General features: G+C 42.6%; 1 protein-coding gene across 1 annotated transcript in view; it reads right to left on the bottom strand.

Moving 5' to 3' along the window:
- SEMA3C (semaphorin 3C) overlaps nt 1–19631 on the bottom strand; it is a 193347-nt gene extending 173716 nt beyond the window's left edge. Inside the window, exons 1-2 of the mRNA XM_058189868.1 lie at nt 19304–19631; nt 3958–4099 (exon numbers count right to left, since the gene is read on the bottom strand). Coding sequence (XP_058045851.1) covers nt 3958–4060 — 103 coding nt within the window. The 5' untranslated portion in view covers nt 4061–4099; nt 19304–19631. The remainder of the gene's footprint in view (nt 1–3957; nt 4100–19303) is intronic.
- Nucleotides 19632–21015: the final 1384 nt, after the last annotated feature.

Here is a 21015-nt window from a genome sequence, read left to right as displayed (position 1 = left end):
TTGCTGCGGCTACTTGTTGCCGCCACAATTTTGAGAGGAGCTTTCAGTTATGGGGAGATAAAGCACGGCGCACCAGGAGGAGACTCTATGGCAAGGGATGGGTTGTCCAGTCAGCTCCACAACTGATAAGGCTTTCAGTTAGGACAGGTAGAGGAAAAAGGACGCCACGCTAAGAGGAGACTCTAGGTGGGGAAACCGGACTTCCGGTGGGCTCCAGATTTGAACGAGGGGCTTCCGGTTAAGAACTTCATGGCTCTTTGAGTGTTTAAGGTTACTGACTCCTGGTCTATGACAATTTAACATGGCCATTTCACCATGGCCAATTCGCCAGGGCCAACTCACCAGAGCCAACTCGCTATGACAAACTCGCCATGGTCAACTCACCATGGCCAATTCTCCATGGCCAACCTGCCATGACCAACTCACCCTGGTCAACTCATCACAGCCAACTCATGGTGGCCAACTCTCCATGACCAACTCTCCATGACCAACTTACCATGGCCAACTCACCATGGCCAAATTGCCATGGCTAACTCACCATGGCCAACTTGCCATGATCAACTCACCATGGCCAACTCTCCATGACCAACTTGCCATGGTCAACTTACCATGGCCTTGCCATGGTTGACTCACCATGGCCTTGCCATGGTCAACTGACGATGGTCAACTCACCATGGCCAACTTGCCATGACCAACTGACTATGACCAACTCGCCATGGCCAACTTGCTGCAACCAACTGGCCATGGGACAACTTGCCACAGCCTACTCGGTGCAGGACAAGAGGACAAGAGTTACACTAATATCAAAGAAATGGTGGAATACTATCATTAAAGAAAGGATGCAAAAGGAAGGACAGAATAAAATGTGAATGTCCAAAATTAAAATATTTTTTAAGATTTATTTTAAATAATGAAATAGAATTGTTCAGCTATCCTGCAGTGAGTTGGCTGTGGTGAGTTGGCCTCAGTGAGTTGGCCTATTTCACACATACATCAATCAAACTGCTTCATTCTTTGTTCACTGGGGAAAAAAACGATTATGTTTGGAAGAGTTAGCAGTAAAGGGAACTAGGTTGCCAAAGAACATGGTAGCTGAACACCATCAAAGCTGACACCAGCCAGAGCATAGAAGAACTCAAAGAAGTAGTGCAAGATTGGAAGATATGGAAAGACCTGGCCCATAGACTTGTCAAGAGTTGGCCACAACAGAATGGATATCATCATCCATATCATCCATCCATCATCATCCTTATCATCCATCCATCCATCATCATCCTTATCATCCATCCATCCATCATCCTTATCATCCATCCATCCATCCATCCATCCATCATCCTTATCATCCATCCATCCATCCATCCATCATCCTTATCATCCATCCATCCATCCTCATCATCATCTATCCATCCATCATCCTTATCATCCATCCATCATCATCCTTATCACCCATCCATCCATCCATCCATCATCCTTATCATCCATCCATCCATCATCCTTATCATCCATCCATCCATCCATCATCCTTATCATCCATCCATCCATCATCCTTATCATCCATCCATCCATCCATCCATCCATCCATCCATCCATCATCATCCTTATCATCCATCCATCCATCATCCTTATCATCCATCCATCCATCATCCTTATCATCCATCCATCCACCTTATCATCCATCCATCCATCCATCCATCCATCCATCCTCATCATCATTTATCCATCCATCATCCTTTTCATCCATCCATCCATCATCCTTATCATCCATCCATCCATCCTTATCACCCATCCATCCATCCATCATCCTTATCATCCATCCATCATCATGCTTATCATCCATCATCCATCCATTCATCCATCATCCATCATCATCATCAGTATCCTTCATTCAAAGTTAGGAACTCGTTCTTCACATGTATTGGACTTCCTAACACTGATACTACTTCATGTAAAAGGATAGCAAAAGAAACGTGGACCATGCATACGTGGTTGCCACTTCCATGGCACGTATTTCCAGGGTACCTGGCAAGATAGAATGAATTGCAGAAGACTGGCCTTAGTTGATGCCCGGATTGAGGACACCAAGCATACAATCCAGAGAAAATTATTTTCTTTCCCATACATCAACTGAAGAGATTTTTCCATCCTGAAACATATCTTGGCACAGGTAGTCCTTAACTTATAAAAGTTCATTTAGCGGCTGTTTGAAGTCATGATGGCACTGAAAAAAATGACCATTTTTCAACTTACAACCGTTACAGAATTGCCGTGGTCACGTGATCAAAATTCAGACACTTGGCAACTGACTTGTACTTATCAAAGTTGCAATGTCCCAGGGTCATGTGATCCCCTTTGTTGTGGTCCGTCAGCAGCTTGCAGAGCTGGCAATGGAGTCGGACAGCGATGAGGCTGAAGTGGGGCCAGGGCCATTGGGAAGTGAGGTGTGGACTCCAGAGCCTCCAGAGCCTGATAGTTGTGAGGCAGAGGAACAGGAGGAGCCTGTTCCTAATGCATGCATGAGAAGAGCTGCCAGAAGGCAAGAGCAGCTAAAGTAAAGAGGGAGTAGGGCCAAGAGATGATTGGTCCCTCCCATAAGGCTTAAAACAGACCAGCACCGGCATTTGAGCTTTGCCGGAAAACAACATTGTAGCTGCGTCTTCTGCTTCATCTTTGTCTTCGTCTTCATCTACGTCTTTGTTTTTGTGGCTTCTGGACATTTGCCAGGAAGGGCCTTTGGCAGTTTGCCTAATTGGACTAAGATTTGTGAGATAATTGAGGAATTTGTGTTGGGAGGCATTTGTTTTACTTTGAGTTGAACGAATGAATGAAATAATTCCCAGCTGTTTGAATAAAGTTTGTTTTTCCACAGACTAAGTTAATTACTACCTACTTGTAGACCCACACCTGGGTCACAACACCCTTTTGCAACCTCCAGACAAGCAAAGACCAAGTGGAATCCAGATTCACTTAACAACCAGGATGCTAATTTAACAACCGTAGCGATTCACTTAACAAACGGGGCAAGGAAACTCGTAAAACGGAGCCAAACTCCCTTAACAAATTTCTCACTTGGCAAGATAATTTTCGGGCTCAGTGGTGGTGATCCTATTTGCCAGCTGCGAAAACTGAAAATCTAAAGAACGCCATGGCTCTTTAAAATCGGAAGAAACTGTTGGCATTGCATTCTGCCTCTGGAGGATTTCGTTGCCCTGATGGATCTGTCATCTGCAAAAATGTAATTCCAGCAGTTCATCACATGAGAAGCAGCCCAGGAAAGCCGCTTGAAGTGCAGCGCTGCATACCTTAATAAAGCATTCACATTAACATAGGGAGGTTTAGACCGATCACATGCAAGGACATTAAAAGAGCCAGGACCCAAAACACCCATTGCTTGAAATCTCAGAGAGAACTCTGTATAAACATTGGTAGGAGCAAAAAAAAAACAAAAAACCCAACACACATATGGAAATTAGGTAGATGAAGCTGTGTTTTATTACTAGGAAAGGAGAGATAAAGAGGAAGAGGGAGGGAAAGGAAAGGAAGATAAAAGAAGAAGGAAAGGAAGGAAGATAGAAGAAGGAAAGAAATGGAAATAAAAGAAGACAAGAAAGGAAAGGGAAACAAAAATAAAAGAAGGGAAGGGAAGGGAAGGGAAGGGAAGGGAAGGGAAGGAAAGGAAAGGAAAGGAAAGGAAAGGAAGAGGGGAAAGGAAAGGAAAGGAAAGGAAAGAAGGAAGGAAGAGGGAAGGAAAGGAAGAGGAAAGGAAAGGGAAAGGAAGGGAAGGAAGGAAGGAAGGAAGGAAGGAAGGAAGGAAGGAAGGAAGGAAAGGAAAGGAAAGGAAAGGAAAAGAAAGGAAAGGAAAGGAAAGGAAAGGAAAGGAAAGGAAAGGAAAGGAAAGGAAAGGACAATAAAAGAAAAAAGAATGACAAGGAGAACAATATTCTACAACCACGCACTTACCATTGAAGGTCAAGAACACCCGAGGCTGAGGCTGCGAAGATCCTTTTACACAGCAAGAGCAAAGAAACACTCCAATCAACACCTGCAGACTTTGAGGCGTCATTCTCGTGGGATGCAAAGCTTAATATCCAAGAGTGGAAACCTGAAAGGAGGTGAGAGAGAAATTTTACACATTTCACAACATGTGGGGTCAAGAGGAGAACACCATCCAGCTTGACCAGAACGGATGGTTTGCATCATTCTTCAAAATCTGGCATGTCAAGCAAGCTGGAAAAGAAGAAGACGAAGATGAAGACGAAGACGAAGAGGAGGAGGAGGAGGAGGAGGAGGAGGAGGAGGAGGAGGAGGAGGAGGAGGAGGAGGAGAGGAAAGGAAAGGAAAGGAAACAGGAGGTCAACGAAGTCCACGCTAAGAATTAACTTCAGTTTATTCCACTAAGGACAAGTCCCACCTGCTGTGAAAAAAAATTGTTATGTTAAATGTCAAGGCAGAACAAAGCAAAGGCGAGCTATAAGGTTTCATGAATGAAAACGTCTTGATATTTTTAGACTTCTCTTTCCTGTACCCTTTCCAAAATGTTAAAAAAAAAAAAAGCCTGCACAGGTCAGAGTAACCATGCCTGCCACTTTAGGTTTACCCTTATATAAAATTAAGAATGGAAAATGGAAGAGGGAAAGGATGTGTGGGCAGCTGTGAAGAGGGGAAGAAGAGGAGGAGAAGGAGAAGGTAGACAGGAGAAGGCCAGACGAGGAGGAGGAGGAAGAGGAGGAGGAGGACTGTAGGGTCCTTGGTGTTCTCTGAGTTTAGTGGTTTTCTTGAAGACCTTTTGGTACCCAGCTAGTAACATCATCGAGGTAAAGGGGAGTGGGGCTGGAGGAGGAGGAGGAGGAGGAGTGGGGAAGGGAAATGTGGAGTCCTTGGTGCCCTCTGAGCTTGGTGGTTTTCTTGCAGACATTTCATTACAAACTAGATAGCATCATCAGTGCTGGGGGGGGGAGGAGGAGGAGGAGGAGGAGGAGGAGGAGAAGAAGAAGAGGAGGAGGAGGAGGAGGAGGAGGAGAAGAAGAAGAAGAAGAAGAAGAAGAAGAAGAAGAAGAAGAAGAAGAAGAAGAAGAAGAAGAAGAAGAAGAAGAAGAAGAAGAAGAAGAAGAAGAAGAAGAAGAAGAAGAAGAAGATGATCTCCAGTCTACAATACGGTCCTTTCAACAGTTCCAAGAAGGCTCCACACCCATTTGCACCACTCATGTGACCCTGAGGACACAGATAAACTTCCAAGTGGCCTCAATGACTCTCTAAAAGGATGCAAATGACCAGCTGTCTGCAAGGAATATAAATCCTTCCATTCCTCACCATCGAGTTGAAGAAGCTTCTTGGATGAGAAGCAAAAGGTCATCAAAGAAAAACCAGAAAGTCCAGTTGCCTCTTGAAAAAGCATATTTGGGTTTCTCCCTCTCTGTGTCACTGCTTATATGGACCAGAAGGTCTGGGGGTCCTTGCCAAATCCTCAAAATCTTGGGAGATGTCTTTGAAAGCTCTCCTTTGAAGCCAAGCGATATGGCAATTAGTGTAAACGGAGACAAAAAAATACCCCAGTCCCAAATCTCAATGGTATAAACCGTAATCAGGCCTTACTTAAGTCTGTTTGCAATGAGCGTGCATCTGGAGTAATCAGACCTCCGTTGTGGCTTTGGCAAGACTGTAGCTAAGCACCAAAAATTGTTTCTCAAACTCCGACAAGACACGACAACTTAGAACTAGGGAGAGATTTCCCAACAGTGAGAACAATTAACCAGTGGAACAACTTGCCTCCAGAAGTTGAATGTTCCAACACTGGAAGTTTTAAAGAAGATGTTGGATAACCATTTGTCTGAAGTGGTGTAGGGTTTCCTGCCTAAGCAGGGGGTTGGACTAGAAGACCTTCAAGGTCCCTTCCAACTCTGTTATTCTATTCTATTCTATTCTATTCTATTCTATTCTATTCTATTCTATTCTATTCTATTCTATTCCATTCCATTCCATTCCACTCCACTCCACTCCACTCCACTCCACTCCACTTCACTCCACATTTTCTATTCTATTCTGTTCTGTTCTATTCACTATTCCCTTTTCCTATTCTATTCTATTCTATTCTATTCTAGTCTAGTCTAGTCTAGTCTAGTCTAGTCTAGTCTAGTCCATTCCATTCCATTCCATTCCATTCCACTCCACTCCATATTTTCTATTCTATTCTATTCTATTCTATTCTATTCTATTCTATTCTATTCTATTCTATTCTATTGTCTTCCCAAATTGACAACAAAGGTGTAGTAGCCAAACCGTTGATCAAAACAAAGTGACAACCCTGCAGTTGACTTAGGAATGCTACAATCACTAGCTGTTTCACTGATCTTGTGATTACGGAGTTTTAAATTCAACGTTGGGTATTAACGAGCTGCAGCGATTCCCATATTACGAAACAGGAACACAGCCCCCAAAAGGAGAAGAGATTAAAAAGAAAACGGACCCCTGTAACCCAAAGTTTCTTGGGAAAGTCGCAAAATTATAAAGACGATGAAGGTATTTGGGTAGCACAGACATTATCTAGCAAAAACATCATTAAAAAAGGACAACAAAGACTGTTCTTTCTGCGCCAACTCAGTAAGCTCAAACTGCCCAAGGAGCTGCTGATTCAGTTCTACAGAGGAATTATTGAGTCTGTCATTTGCACCTTCGTAACTGTCTGGTTCGGTTCTGCAACCCAACAAGAAAAACACAGACTTCAGAGGATCATTAGAACTGCAGAAAAAATAATTGCAACCAACCTGCCTTCCATTGAGGACCTGTATACTGCACGAATCAAGAAGAGGGCCGTGAAAATATTTACAGACCCCTCGCATCCTGGATATGAACTGTTTCAACTCCTACCCTCAAAACGACACTATAGAGCACTGCACACCAGAACAACTAGACACAAGAACAGTTTTTTCCCGAAGGCCATCACTCTGCTAAACAAATAATTTCATCAACACTGTCAAACTATTTACTGAATCTGCACTACTATTAATCTTCTCATAGTTCCCATCACCAGTCTCTTTCCACTTATGACTGTATGATTATAACTTGTTGCTGGCAATCCTTATGATTTATATTGATATACTGACCATCAATTGTGTTGTAAATGTTGTACCTTGATGAAGGTATATTTTCTTTTATGTACACTGAGAGCATATGCACCAAGACAAATTCCTTGTGTGTCCAATCACACTTGGCCAATAAAAATTCTATTCTATTCTATTCTATTCTATTCTATTCTATTCTATTCTAGATTTTGATCATTTCATTCCCTACAGATGAAAATGTGATTAAGAAAATATTAGAATGTGCAGAAATGAACAGATTAACACTTGCAATTAAAAGAAAGAAAGAATCTGATTATTACAATATATGGGAGTTATCTTCTCAGTGGTTAGAGAATAAATATGAAAGCAATGTATCATAAACTATTATAAAGTTAAATAAGTTAAGAAGAGAAATGTTTCAACAATAGGTATATTAAGTATTAGTATTGATATAAGAATAGTTATAAATAATGAAGATGGTGGTAAGTTTTAACTGTTACGACACAAAAAATTGTACCCAGATGACACACCGTTTAATGAAAGACGAAATGTTTGTATTAAAAGAAAATAAAACTTTTTATATAAAAAAAGAAAAAGAAAATGGGCCTTGTAACCCGAAGTTTCTTGGGACAGTCACAGAATTACAAAAGACAACGAAGGTAATTGGGTAGTACATGCATTACACCTAGCAAAGAGGGCAGTGATGGGATTCAGCCAGTTCACACCAATTCGGGAGAATCGGTTGTTAACTTTCTGAGCAGTTTGGCGAACTGGTTGTTGGAAGAAAACATTAGGGCAGAGAATTGGTTGTTAAATGATTTGAATCCCATCACTGAAAGAGAGTAAATTTTGACTGTTCTAAAAAAAAAACACCACTGACATGCACAGACATTTTATTCCAATGGGGCTGAAATGGAAATCATATTGGTTCCACCAACCCATCCCCCCAAAAAAATCTCATTGAAGCAGAGCCATCTAAGTTTAGGCAGTTTCTGAAATGTCTGCGGAGATTATGTCTATTATTTGAACACACACACACACACATATAAATATATATATATATATATAAATATATATATATAAATATATATATATATATATATTTTCTGAGGTTTTCGCGGGTATGTATGTAGGTCTTTGATTATTCGGGTTTTCTCCGGCGTAAAATTGGAAGTGTCTTGGCGACGTTTCGACGAAGTCTCATTCCTCATCTTCAGGCTGGTGTTTTCAGCTTCATGCTTCTAGGAGCAATCTCTTTAATGTCTGCCAATTGTTTCTGACTCATGTCAGCGAGAAGCGAATAGATTATGTATCGAGAAATGAATGCAGGGCAAAAGAAAAAATGAAAAAGGTGTTGTACGTTGGCGTTGCATTTTTTTTTTTTTGCACAAGATTTCCTGGAACCAATGAGCGATCATTAACTCTTGGCTTCTCGGCTGAATGTCCCTTCCAATGTAGTCAAGTTAATGTCCATTATATTTCTCCCTTTTCTGTTGTTGTTGTTGTCATGGTGTTGCTAAATGACATTCTAAGACCGTGATGGCGAACCTATGGCACGAAGCCATATCTGTGGGCACATGAGCATTGCCCTAGCTCAGTTCCATCGCGCATGCACATGTCAGCCAGCTGATTTTCGGGCCTTCCGGAACCACCGGAAGTCAGGAAAACAGGCTGTTTTTGGCCTCCAGAGGGCCTCAGGGGGTTGGGGGAGGCTGATTTTTGCCCTCCCCAGGCTCCAAGAAAGCCTCTAGAGCCAGGGGAGGGCGAAAAAAGAGCCTACCGGGTCCACCAGTAACCTTTTTGCCGTCATGTGCCAAAAGTGGGGGGAACGCAGGAGGGTCACGCGGGGATGCGAGGGGCATTTTTTTTATTATTTGCATTTATATCCCGCCCTTCTCCGAAGACTCAGGGCGGCTTACACTGTGTTAAGCAATAGTCTTCATCCATTTGTATATTATATACAAAGTCAACTTATTGCCCCCAACAATCTGGGTCCTCATTTTACCTACCTTATAAAGGATGGAAGGCTGAGTCAACCTTGGGCCTGGTGGGACTTGAACCTGCAATATTGCAAGCAACTGCTGTTAATAACAGACTGTCTTAGCAGTCTGAGCCACCAGAGGCCCATTGAATTATGGCTGTGGGCACACACGAGTGTGACCCGACCGTGCTCCCCCTGCTTTTGGCATGCAATCACTGTTCTAAGACATTTCAAGACAGTTACAAAAGCAATTCCTTTTTTTTCTCAGCAGTTTTTGACAACTGTTTGATTAGACCGAGTTTTATGGTGGTACTCGCAGAGCAACGATTTAGATCAGGGGTCTCCAACCTTGGCAACTTTAAGACTTGTGGACTCCAACTCCCAGAATCCTGGAGTTGAAGTCCACAAGTCTTAAAGCTGCCAAGGTTGGAGACCCCTGATCTAGAGCAGAGGTGTCAAACTCAAGGCCCACAGGCCAGATCCAGCCTGTGGTGGGGGCTGCAAATATCAAAGGACCAGCCTGCGGGGCCTCTGCCAGCCAAAACGGGATGCGTGTGACCCCCCCACACACACGGCCCCTTTTCAGTCCCCCCCGGCATCCTGCAACAGTCTGCCAAGGCCTCCACGTCGGAGGTGGATTTCAGCAGGTTCTGACCAGTTCTGGAGAACCGGTAGCGGAAATTTTGAGTAGTTCGGAGAACCGGTAGTAAAAATTCTGACTGGCCCCGCCCCCATCTATTCTCTGCCTCCCAAGTCCCAGCTGATTTGGAGGAAATGGGGATTTTGCAGTATCCTTCCCCTAGAGTGGGGTGGGAATGGAGATTTTACAGTATCCTTCCCCTGCCATGCCCACCAAGCCACACCCACGATTTATATTGATATTGTTTCATGATTGCTTATTTGTACCCTATGTCCATCATTAAGTGTTGTACCTTATGATTCTTGATGAACATATTTTTTCTTTTATGTACACTGAGAGCATAAGCACCAAGACAAATTCCTTGTGGGTCCAATCACACTTGGCCAAGAAAGAATTCTATTCTATTCTATTCTATTCTATTCTATTCTATTCTATTCTATTCTATTCTATTCTATTATTTGTACCCTATGACTTTCATTATTTATTTATTTATTTATTTATTTATTTATTTTGTCACAACATCATACAAAAAGATTATATAGTATATACACATATAAACATATATAGGAAGAAGAAAAGAAAAACAATAGGACAGGAACAGTAGGCACGTTTGTGCGCTTATGCACGCCTATATGGTCCTCTTAGGAATGGGGTGAGGTCAATAGTAGAAAGTTTTTGGTTAAAGCTTTTAGGATTATGGGAAGAGACCACAGAGTCAGGTAAAGTATTCCAAGCACTGATGATTCTGTTGCAGAAGTCATATTTTCTGCAATCTAGATTAAAGCGGTTTACATTAAGTTTAAATCTATTGGTTGCCCTTGTATTATTGCAATTAAAGCTGAAGTAGTCTTTGACAGGAAGGACATTACAATAGATGATTCTGTGAGTTAAACTTAGGTCTTGTCGAAGGCGACGGAGTTCCAAGTTTTCTAAGCCTAGGATTTCAAGTCTGGTGGGATAAGGTATTTTGTTGTTTTCAGAGGAATGGAGAACTCTTCTTGTAAAATATTTCTGGACACGTTCAATTGTATTGATGTCAGAGATGTGGTGAGGGTTCCAAACAGGTGAGCTGTATTCTAGAATTGGTCTAGCAAATGTTTTATATGCTCTGGTTAGTAGTGTGGTGTTTTGGAAAAGAAGCTACAAAATTAGGTTTACAACTCTTAGAGCTTTTTGCTATGTAGTTGCAGTGGGCTTTGGCACTTAGATCATTTGACATGAAAACTCCAAGGTCTTTAACGGGATGGGGTCGTCTGTAAGGTAATGTCCATCTAGTATGTACTTAGTTTTGGGTTCTTTTTCCTATATGTAAGACTGAGCATTTGCTGGTTGAAATTTGGAGCTGCCAATTTTTAGACCAAGCGGTTAGATGGTCAAGGTCGTTTTGAATGATAGAAGTGTTGTCTGTGGTGTTAAATAGTTTGACATCGTCAGCAAAGAGAACACAATTACTTGAGATATGGTCACAAAGTGAGATATGGTCACAAAGTTAAGTGTTGTACCTTATGATTTTTGATGAGAGTATCTTTTCTTTTATGTACACTGAGAGCATATGCACCAAGACAAATTCCCTGTGTGTCCAATCACAGTTGGCCAATAAAAAATTCTATTCTATTCTATTCTATTCTATTCTATTCTATTCTATTCTATTCTATTCTATTCTGCATTCTGTTCCATTCCATTCCATTCCGTATTTTCTATTCTATTCTATTCTATTCTATTCTATTCTATTCTATTCTATTCTATTCTATTCTATTCTATTCTATTCTATTCTATTCTATTATTTGTACCCTATGACTTTCATTAAGTGTTGTACCTTATGATTCTTGATGAGAGTATCTTTTCTTTTATGTACACTGAGAGCATATGCACCAAGACAAATTCCCTGTGTGTCCAATCACAGTTGGCCAATAAAAAATTCTATTCTATTCTATTCTATTCTATTCTATTCTATTCTATTCTGCATTCTGTTCCATTCCATTCCATTCCGTATTTTCTATTCTATTCTATTCTATTCTATTCTATTCTATTCTATTCTATTCTATTCTATTCTATTCTATTCTTTTTACCCTATGACTATTATTAAGTGTTGTACCTTACGATTCTTGATGAGAGTATCTTTTCTTTTATGTACACTGAGAGCATATGCACCAAGACAAATTCCTTGTGTGTCCAACCACACTTGGCCAATAAAAAATTCTATTCTATTTAGTCAACTAGGACATCAGTGCAATTTCACACATCCATGCAAGGAAATGCACGTGGAAACTCCTAGTCTCCAAAATAAGCAGCCGAAGAGCTCAAAAGTTCATAGCTTTTGTTATGTAGTAGGATCTCCGCCCTTAACTCTGTTTTTTTTTATCTCTGACAAATTTTAAACTTCCTGCAGTGACCAAAGCAAAGGCAAGGAATTTGATCCTCCTGTAACCTCTTTAATGCATGTACTTCACGCAACCTCTGTATTGCATTCAGTTAACTTCCACTAAGGGCCGTGATGGCGAACCTATGGCACGGGTGCCACAGGGGGCACGCAGAACCATATCAGTGGGCATACTAGCGTTGCCCTAGTTCAGCTGCAGCGTGTACACACCTCCTCCACCTCCTCCTCCTCCTCCTCTCCACAAACTCCCCTCCCTTCTAGCATTAATGATGTTCCCTAGTTGGGTTGTGAAATATCTGCAAGAAAACCACCAAGCTCAGAGTCTACCAAGGACCCCACAGTCATCGTCCTCCTCCTCCTCCTCCCCCCCCCTCCACAAATTCCCCTCCCTTCTAGCATTAATTATGTTCCTTAGTTGGGTCGTGAAATATCTGCAAGAAAACCACCAAGCTCAGAGTCTACCAAGGTCCCCACAGTCATCGTCCTCCTCCTCCTCCTCCTCCTCCTCCTCCTCCTCCTCCTCCTCCCCCCCTCCACAAATTCCCCTCCCTTCTAGCATTAATTATGTTCCTTAGTTGGGTCGTGAAATATCTGCAAGAAAACCACCAAGCTCAGAGTCTACCAAGGTCCCCACAGTTGTTGTCCTCCTCCTCCTCCTCCTCCTCCTCCTCCTCCTCCTCCTCCTCCTCCTCCTCCTGTCCACAAACTCCCCTTCCTTCTAGCATTAATGATGTTCCCTAGTTGGGTCGTGAAATATCTGCAAGAAAACCACCAAGCTCAGAGTCTACCAAGGACCTCACAGTCGTTGTCGTCGTCCCCGTCCTCCTCCCCCCCCCTCCACAAACTCCCTCCTTCTAGCATTAATAATGTTCCCTAGTTGGGTTGTGAAATATCTGCAAGAAAACCACCAAGCTCAGAGTCTACCAAGGACCCCACAGTCATCGTCCTCCTCCTCCTCCTCCCCCCCCCCCCCCAAATTCCCCTCCCTTCTAGCCTTAATTATGTTCCTTTGGTGGGTCGTGGAATATCTGCAAGAAAACCACCAAGCTCAGAGTCTACCAAGGTCCCCACAGTCATCGTCCTCCTCCTCCTCCTCCTCCTCCTCCTCCTCCTCCCCCTCCACAAATTCCCCTCCCTTCTAGCATTAATTATGTTCCTTAGTTGGGTCGTGAAATATCTGCAAGAAAACCACCAAGCTCAGAGTCTACCAAGGTCCCCACAGTTGTTGTCCTCCTCCTCCTCCTCCTCCTCCTCCTCCTCCTCCTCCTCCTCCTCCTCCTCTCCTCCTCCTCCTCCTCCTCCTCCTCCTGTCCACAAACTCCCCTTCCTTCTAGCATTAATGATGTTCCCTAGTTGGGTCGTGAAATATCTGCAAGAAAACCACCAAGCTCAGAGTCTACCAAGGACCTCACAGTCGTTGTCGTCGTCCCCGTCCTCCTCCCCCCCCCTCCACAAACTCCCCTCCCTTCTAGCCTTTTTTTTTTCCTTCAATGTTCTCATTGTACAAAGTTAGGAATCCCTCAGTAGAGGCAGTCCTTGACTTACGACCACAACCGAGTCTCCAGTTTCTGTGGCGAAGTGAGACCTTTCTTAAGTGACTTTTGCCTCATTTTACGATCTTAATAATAATAATAATAATAATAATATCAGAGTTGGAAGGGACCTTGGAGGCCTTCTAGTCCAACCCCCTGCCCAGGCAGGAAACCCTACACCATTTCAGACAAATGGCTATCCAACATTTTCTTAAAAATTTCCAGTGTTGGAGCATTCACAACTTCTGAAGGCAAGTCGTTCCACTTATTAATTGTTCTAACTGCCAGGAAATTTCTCCTTAATTCTAAGTTGCTTCTTTCTTTGATCAGTTTCCACCCATTGCTTCTTGTTCTACCCTCAGGTGCTTTGGAGAACAGCCCGACTCCCTCTTCTTTGTGGCAGCCCCTGAGATATTGGAAGACTGCTTGACACAGTCGTTAAGCAAACCCCTTAAGCCATTGTGAAGTTAGTGACGCCGGTCGTTAAGTGAATCTGGGCTTCCCCGTCGACTTCGCTCGTCAGAAGGTTGCAAAAGGGGATCGTGTGACCACCAGGACACTGCAACCGTCATAAATCTGAGTCAGTTGCCAAGTGTCTGGATATGGATTACACAATCGTGGGGATGAAAAATTGTAACTATGAAAAACGGTTGTAAGTCCATTTTTTTTTCCAGTGCATCGTAACTTGGGGGGGGGGGTCACTAAGTGAATTGTCGTAAGTCGATGACTACCTGTCTTCCAACCCTATAGAATGCAATCTTTCAATACTTAACAGGAAGAGAATTCATCAAAAATTTTGCCATGGAGTTTTTTTGGGGAAAGATAGTCACGGCCTTCATAAAGCATTCTTGCATTTCCTCAACTTTTTTTTTTTTCAACTGTTTTTTCCCGAAGGCCATCACTCTGCTAAACAAATAATCCCCTCAACACTGTCAGACTGTTTACTGAATCTGCACTACTATTAATCGTTTCATAGTTCCCATCATCAATCTCTTTCCACTTATGACTGTATGACTGTAACTTTGTTGCTGGCAATCCTTATGATTTCTATTGATATATTGATCATCAATTGTGTTGTAAATGTTGTACCTTGATGAAGGTATCTTTTCTTTTATGTACACTGAGACCATATGCACCAAGACAAATTCTTGTGTGTCCAATCACACTTGGCCAATAAAATTCTATTCTATTCTATTCTATTCTATTCTATTCTATTCTATTCTATTCTATTCTATTCTATTCTATTCTATTCTTCTATTCTATTGTTTTATTCTATTCTCTAATTTCCCTATGACTATCATTAAGTGTTGTACCTTATGATTCTTGATGAAGGTATCTTTTCTTTTATGTACACTGAGAGCCTATGCACCAAGACAAATTCCTTGTGTGTCCAATCACACTTGGCCAATAAAAATTCTATTCTATTCTATTCTATTCTATTCTATTCTATTCTATTCTATTCTATTCTATTCTATTCTATTCTATTCTTCTATTCTATTGTTTTATTCTATTCTCTAATTTCCCTATGACTATCATTAAGTGTTGTACCTTATGATTCTTGATGAGCGTATCTTTTCTTTTATGTACACTGAGAGCCTATGCACCAAGACAAATTCCTTGTGTGTCCAATCACACTTGGCCAATAAAATTCTATTCTATTCTATTCTATTCTATTCTATTCTATTCTATTCTATTCTATTCTATTCTATTCTATTCTTCTATTCTATTCTCTAATTTCCCTATGACTATCATTAAGTGTTGTACCTTATGATTCTTGATGAACGTATCTTTTCTTTTATGTACACTGAGAGCATATGCACCAAGACAAATTCCTTGTGTGTCCAATCACACTTGGCCAATAAAATTCTATTCTATTCTATTCTATTCTTAACATGAATAGAAAAACATTGTATGCCGATACGGAATGCTGTAAAATTACCATTAATGTTACATAATGTTCAATACGTTATGTCTTGACGTGTTTTGTTTTTATATATGTGGGATTGTTTTTTGTGTTGTTTTTAAAGACAAACTGTTTAATAAAAATATTTTTTTTAAAAAAAAAGGAAAGGAAAGAAAGAAAACATATTGTTTTGATTTTCCAATTACTTCCTCTGACATTTGGATCGACCCTGTCGGCTTGCCTCGCCCCTGCCAATCAAATCTCCTTTGATTGCTTTAAAACAAATAGCAGGTGAATTGGTATCCTCTTCCCCTCCCACCAAACCCTCCTACACCTGCATAAAAAATGTATTTTTTAAAAAAATAGGAGAACATTTTTTTAAAACGTTAAAACATTTTTTAAAATGTTCTGATAGTGTTTTTAAAAAATACATTTAGATACAGGTATAAGAGGGCTTTAAACATGTTCCAATATTTGAGGGGCTTCCCCAAAGAAGAGGGAGTCAAGCTATTCTCCAAAGCACCAGAGGGCAGAACAAGAAACTATGGATGGAAACTAGTCAAGGAGAGAAGCAACCTGGAATTGAAGAGAAACGTCCTAACAATTTAACCAGTGGAACAGCCTGCCACCAGAAGTTGTGGTGCTTCATCACTGGAGGTTTTTAAGAAGAGACTGGACAACCATTTGTCTGAAATGGGATAGGCTCCCCTGCCTGAGCAGGGGGTTGGACTAGAAGACCTCCAAGGCCCCTTCCAATTCTGTTATTGAAATAGATTAAGTGTGGATTTTAAACATTTGCAGGGGTCTCAAGGGAGCTCAGACACACATGATCACATAATTTTCTAAAGTTCAACAAAGTCCATGGAAGTTTTTTTTTTAAATAAAGTGATTTTGTTTGGATTCATGTTGAAGTTCTATTTCTGCAGATCATTTTTTCTGAAATGGGGTAGATAGGTTCTTCTGCCTGAGCAGGGGGTTGGACTAGAAGACCTCCAAGGCCCCTTCCAATTCTGTTATTCTGTTCTGTGCTAAGTTAAAATCAAAAAGGTCTCCCTTTTGGGAAACTGAGGACACAGTTACATGACTAAATTCAAGGCAACTACTGTGTTCGCTTTTCAAAGAAGCAATCTAAGATGATTTTGAAAACAAAGAAAGGAAGGAAGGAAGGAAGGAAGGAAGGAAGGAAGGAAGGAAGGAAGGTGCATGAAAGAGGGAGGGAGGGAGGAAGCAAGGGAGGGAAGGAAGGAAGAAAGGAAGGGAGAGAGGGAGGGAGGAGGAGGAAGGAAGAAAAGGGGGAGGAAGGAAAGGAGGAAGGAAGGAAGGAAGAAAAGAAAGAGGAAGGAAGGAAGGAAGGAAGGAAGCAAGGAAGGAAAGAGGGAAGGAAGGAAGGAAAGAAAGAAAGAGGGAGGGAGGGAGGAAAGAGGAGGGAAAGAAGGAAGGGAGGAAGGAAGGGAGAAAAGGAAGGAAGGAAAAAGGGAGGGAGGGAGGGAAGGAAGGAAGGAAGGAAAGAAAGAAAGAAAGAGGGAGGGAGGGAGGGAGGGAGAGAGGGAGGAAAGAGGGAGGGAAAGAAGGGAGGAAGGAAGGAAGGAAGGAAAGAGGAAGGAAGGAAGGAAGGAAGGAAGGAAAGAGGGAAGAAAGGAAAGAAAGAAAGAAAGAAAGAAAGAAAGAAAGAAAGAAAGAAAGAGGGAGGGAGGGAGGAAAGAGGAGGGAAGGAAGGAAGGAAGGAAGGAAGGAAGGAAGGAAGGAAGGAAGGAAGGAAGGAAGGAAAAAAGAAAGAAAGAAAGAAAGAAGAAGGAAGGAAGGAAGGAAGGAAGGAAGGAAGGAAGGAAGGAAGGAAGGAAGGAAGGAAGGAAGGAAGGAAAGAAAGAAAGAAAGAAAGAAAGAAAAGAAAGAAAGAAAACGCCACCCTTCAAAACTGAGATTTGTGGCACGCGTCCCCAAGGAGACCCGCATGCACCCCATCAGTCCCCACGTGCAAGCCGGTGTTATTATTATTATTTTTCAAGCCCCCCCTTAAACGCCAAGTGGATCCGGGGTGGGGGGGAAAGCAAAGCGTTACTTTACAACTCTCTTTTTTCTCCTTGAACGGCCGTCCGGCTTCGATTCTCCAAGCTTCGGCGCCTTTCAAAGGCAAACCTGACCCTTCCCTCTCCAAACCTGGCCAGAAAGATTGAACAATCCCCCCGGTTGTCTGAACGCGACGCGATCTCCGCCGGCTTGGAAGAGAGACGCGGAGAAGAACCGGGGTTGGGGAGGGGGAGGGGGGGCTCCTTCGCTGGAGGCGAGATTAAATAACCCACACACACACAGAGAGACATACAAACACACATTCCCTAAAAGCGAGCGACGCGCCCGAGAATGGAAGTAACTTTATCGTCGCTTTGAAGGCAGGCTAATCGGCGTACATTGAAATGAACTTGCGTTGCGTGCAGCTCTCCAAGCGTCTCCCTTCACCTCCGATCTACATTACAAAGAAGGGATTTAGTACATTAGCCAAGAGACGCTCTTCGGAAAAGTTGGAAGAATTATTATTATTATTTTTTTAAAAAAAATCTACATTGCCTATGTGTGTATATCTATATCTATCTATCTATCACAGTTCGAGAATTATATTTTTTTTAAAAAATCTACACTGCATGTGTGTGTGTATTTGGAAAATTGTTTTAATATTAATATTTTAATATATTTTTTTAATTTTTAAATACTTTTTTAAAATCTACATTGCATATATGTACCCGTCTCTCTCTCTCTCTCTCTCTCTCTCTCTCTCTCTAAGTTGGAGTACTATTTTTTTTAAAAAAAACTACTTCATATATGTATCTATCTATATCTAACATAATAACAGAGTTGGAAGGGACCTTGGAGGTCTTCTAGTCCAACCCCCTGCCCAGGCAGGAAACCCTACACCATTTCAGACAAATGGCTATCCAACATTTTCTTAAAAATTTCCAGTGTTGGAGCATTTACAACTTCTATCTATCAAAGTTGGAGTATTATTTTTTTAAAAAAAAATCTATATTGCATATATGTATCTATCTCTATCTCTATCTATCTATCTAAATTGGGGTGTTTTTGAAAAAATCTACATTTCATCTATCTATCTATCTATCTATCTATCTATCTATCTATCTATCTATCTATCTATCTATCATCTATCTAAGTTGGAGAATTTTTTTTTGAAAAAATGTACTTCATATATGTATCTATCTATATCTATCTAGCTATCAAAGTTGGAGTATTTTTTTAAAAAAAATCTACATTGCATATATGCATCTATCTATCTCTCTATCTATCTATCTAAATTGGGGTGTTTTTGAAAAAATCTACATTTCATCTATCTATCTATCTATCTATCTATCTATCTATCTATCTATCTATCTATCTATCTATCTATCTATCTATCTATCTATCGAAGTATTATTTTGTTTAAAAAAGTCTACATTGCATATATGTATCTATATGTATGTATCATCTATCTATAAATACATACATACAAACATACACACACACATATACATACATACATACAATCATTTTTATAGATATTACATAGATAAAAACCTGCCGAAGGCGGAAACCCAAGGCAGGTGTAGCGAGCGATAATTCTTTAAGTAGGAGGAGGAGGAAAAAATAAAATAAAAGCCAAGGCGAGATTTCCAGAAGAAATCCAATTCTGGTTGTCCGGGGAGCATCTTCCTTCGAGGGGAACGCGGGGTTCAAATGCGATCCAACCCCCCCACCCCACCCGTCCACCTGTCTTCCCCTTTGGAGGGTCCGATGGACGGAAAGGAACCGGGATGGGACTCACTCACCGCGCCGCTGCCGGACTCAGCGCCCAAGAAATCGCCTCCTCCGCGGGGAGCAGAAGCGAAGGACTGGAAGGTCCCGGAGATGCAGAATCGCAGCGCTTGGGAACCCCTCGTGCTTGTCTTCCCCTCGGGATCAAATCCGATTTTTTTGGGACGGGGAGCGGACGCTTTTCAGGTGCCTCCTGGCGCTCTCCTTCGGCCGGGAGGAAAGGCTCTCCCCGAGCAGTCAAAGGCGGAGTGGCGACTTTGCTGCGAGCGGGTGGAAGGCGGGCTCCGATTACACGCGCGCCGGCCTCTCCGAGCCTTCCCCCGGCCCGCCTCCGCCGCTCCGGCAGCGCCTCCGCTGGAGCCCCCGAGCCATCCTGAGCAAAGCCGAGTGAAAAGGAGGGCGGGAGCGCTCATAAATCACCGCCCAAGCCACACCTCTCAGGAAGAAGGAGAGAAGGAAGGAAAAAGGGAAGGGAGGAGAGAAGGCGGGTGAGAGGGAGGGAAAGTGAGAGTGAGAGGGGGGGAGGAAAGGATGCTTGAAGGAAGGGAGGGAGGGAAGGAGAGAGGGAGAGAAAAAGGGAAGGAAAAGATAGTTAAATGGAAGGAGGGATGGAGGTAGTGAGGGAAGGATTGATAGATGAAGGGAAGGAGAGAAGAACGGTTGGAGGAGGAGGAAGGAGGAAGGAGGCGGAGAGAAAGAAGGAAGGAAATGATGGTTGAATGGAAGGAGGAGGAGGAAGGAGGAGGGATTGATAGATGAAGGAAGGAGAGAGAATGGTTGGAGGGAGGAGGAAGGGAGGAAGGAGAGCGGAGAGAAAGAAGGAAGGAAATGATGGTTGAATGGAAGGAGGGATGGAGGAAGTGAGGGAAGGATTGATAGATGAAGGGAAGGAGAGAAGAATGGTTGGAGGGAGGGAGGGAAGGGGAGGGAAGGAGAGCGGAGAGAAAGAAGGAAGGAAATGATGGTTGAATGGAAGGAGGGAGGAAGGGAGGGAGGGATTGATAGATGAAGGGAAGGAGAGAAGAATGGTTGGAGGGAGGGAGGGAAGGGGAGGGAAGGAGAGCGGAGAGAAAGAAGGAAGGAAAAGATAGTTAAATGGAAGGAGGGATGGAGGTAGTGAGGGAAGGATTGATAGATGAAGGGAAGGAGAGAAGAACGGTTGGAGGGAGGGAGGGAGGAAGGAGGCGGAGAGAAAGAAGGAAGGAAATGATGGTTGAATGGAAGGAGGGAGGAGGAAGGAGGAAGGATTGATAGATGAAGGAAGGAGAGAAAATGGTTGGAGGGAGGAGGAGGGAGGAGGAAGGAGAGCGGAGAGAAAAGGAAGGAAGGAAATGATGGTTGAAAGGATGGAGGGATGGAGGAAGTGACAGAGGGAGGGATTGATTGATGAAGGGAAGGAGAGAAGAATGGTGGGATGGATGGATTGATGGATGGATGGATGTAGGGGGAGGGAAGGAGAGAGGGAAAGAGGAAGAAGGAAGGAGAGGGTGGTTAGAGGTAGGGAAGGATGGAGGGCGGTGAGGAATGGATGTATGGATTGATAGATGGAGGGAAAGAAGGAGAGAAGGATAGTTGGAGGAATGGGATGGATGGTTTGACAGATGGAGGAAAGAGAGAAGGAGAGAAGGATAGTTGGAGGAATGGGATGGATGGAGGGAAGGAAGGAGGGAGGGATTGATAGATGAAGGAAGGAGAGAAGAATGGTTGGAGGGAGGAGGAGGGAGGA

Source organism: Ahaetulla prasina, chromosome 7 (assembly GCF_028640845.1).
Source record: "Ahaetulla prasina isolate Xishuangbanna chromosome 7, ASM2864084v1, whole genome shotgun sequence".
In the NCBI taxonomy this organism is placed as follows: domain Eukaryota; kingdom Metazoa; phylum Chordata; class Lepidosauria; order Squamata; family Colubridae; genus Ahaetulla; species Ahaetulla prasina.
Note: the sequence above shows the minus strand (reverse complement) of the source record. Positions and strands in the feature narration are given on the sequence as shown.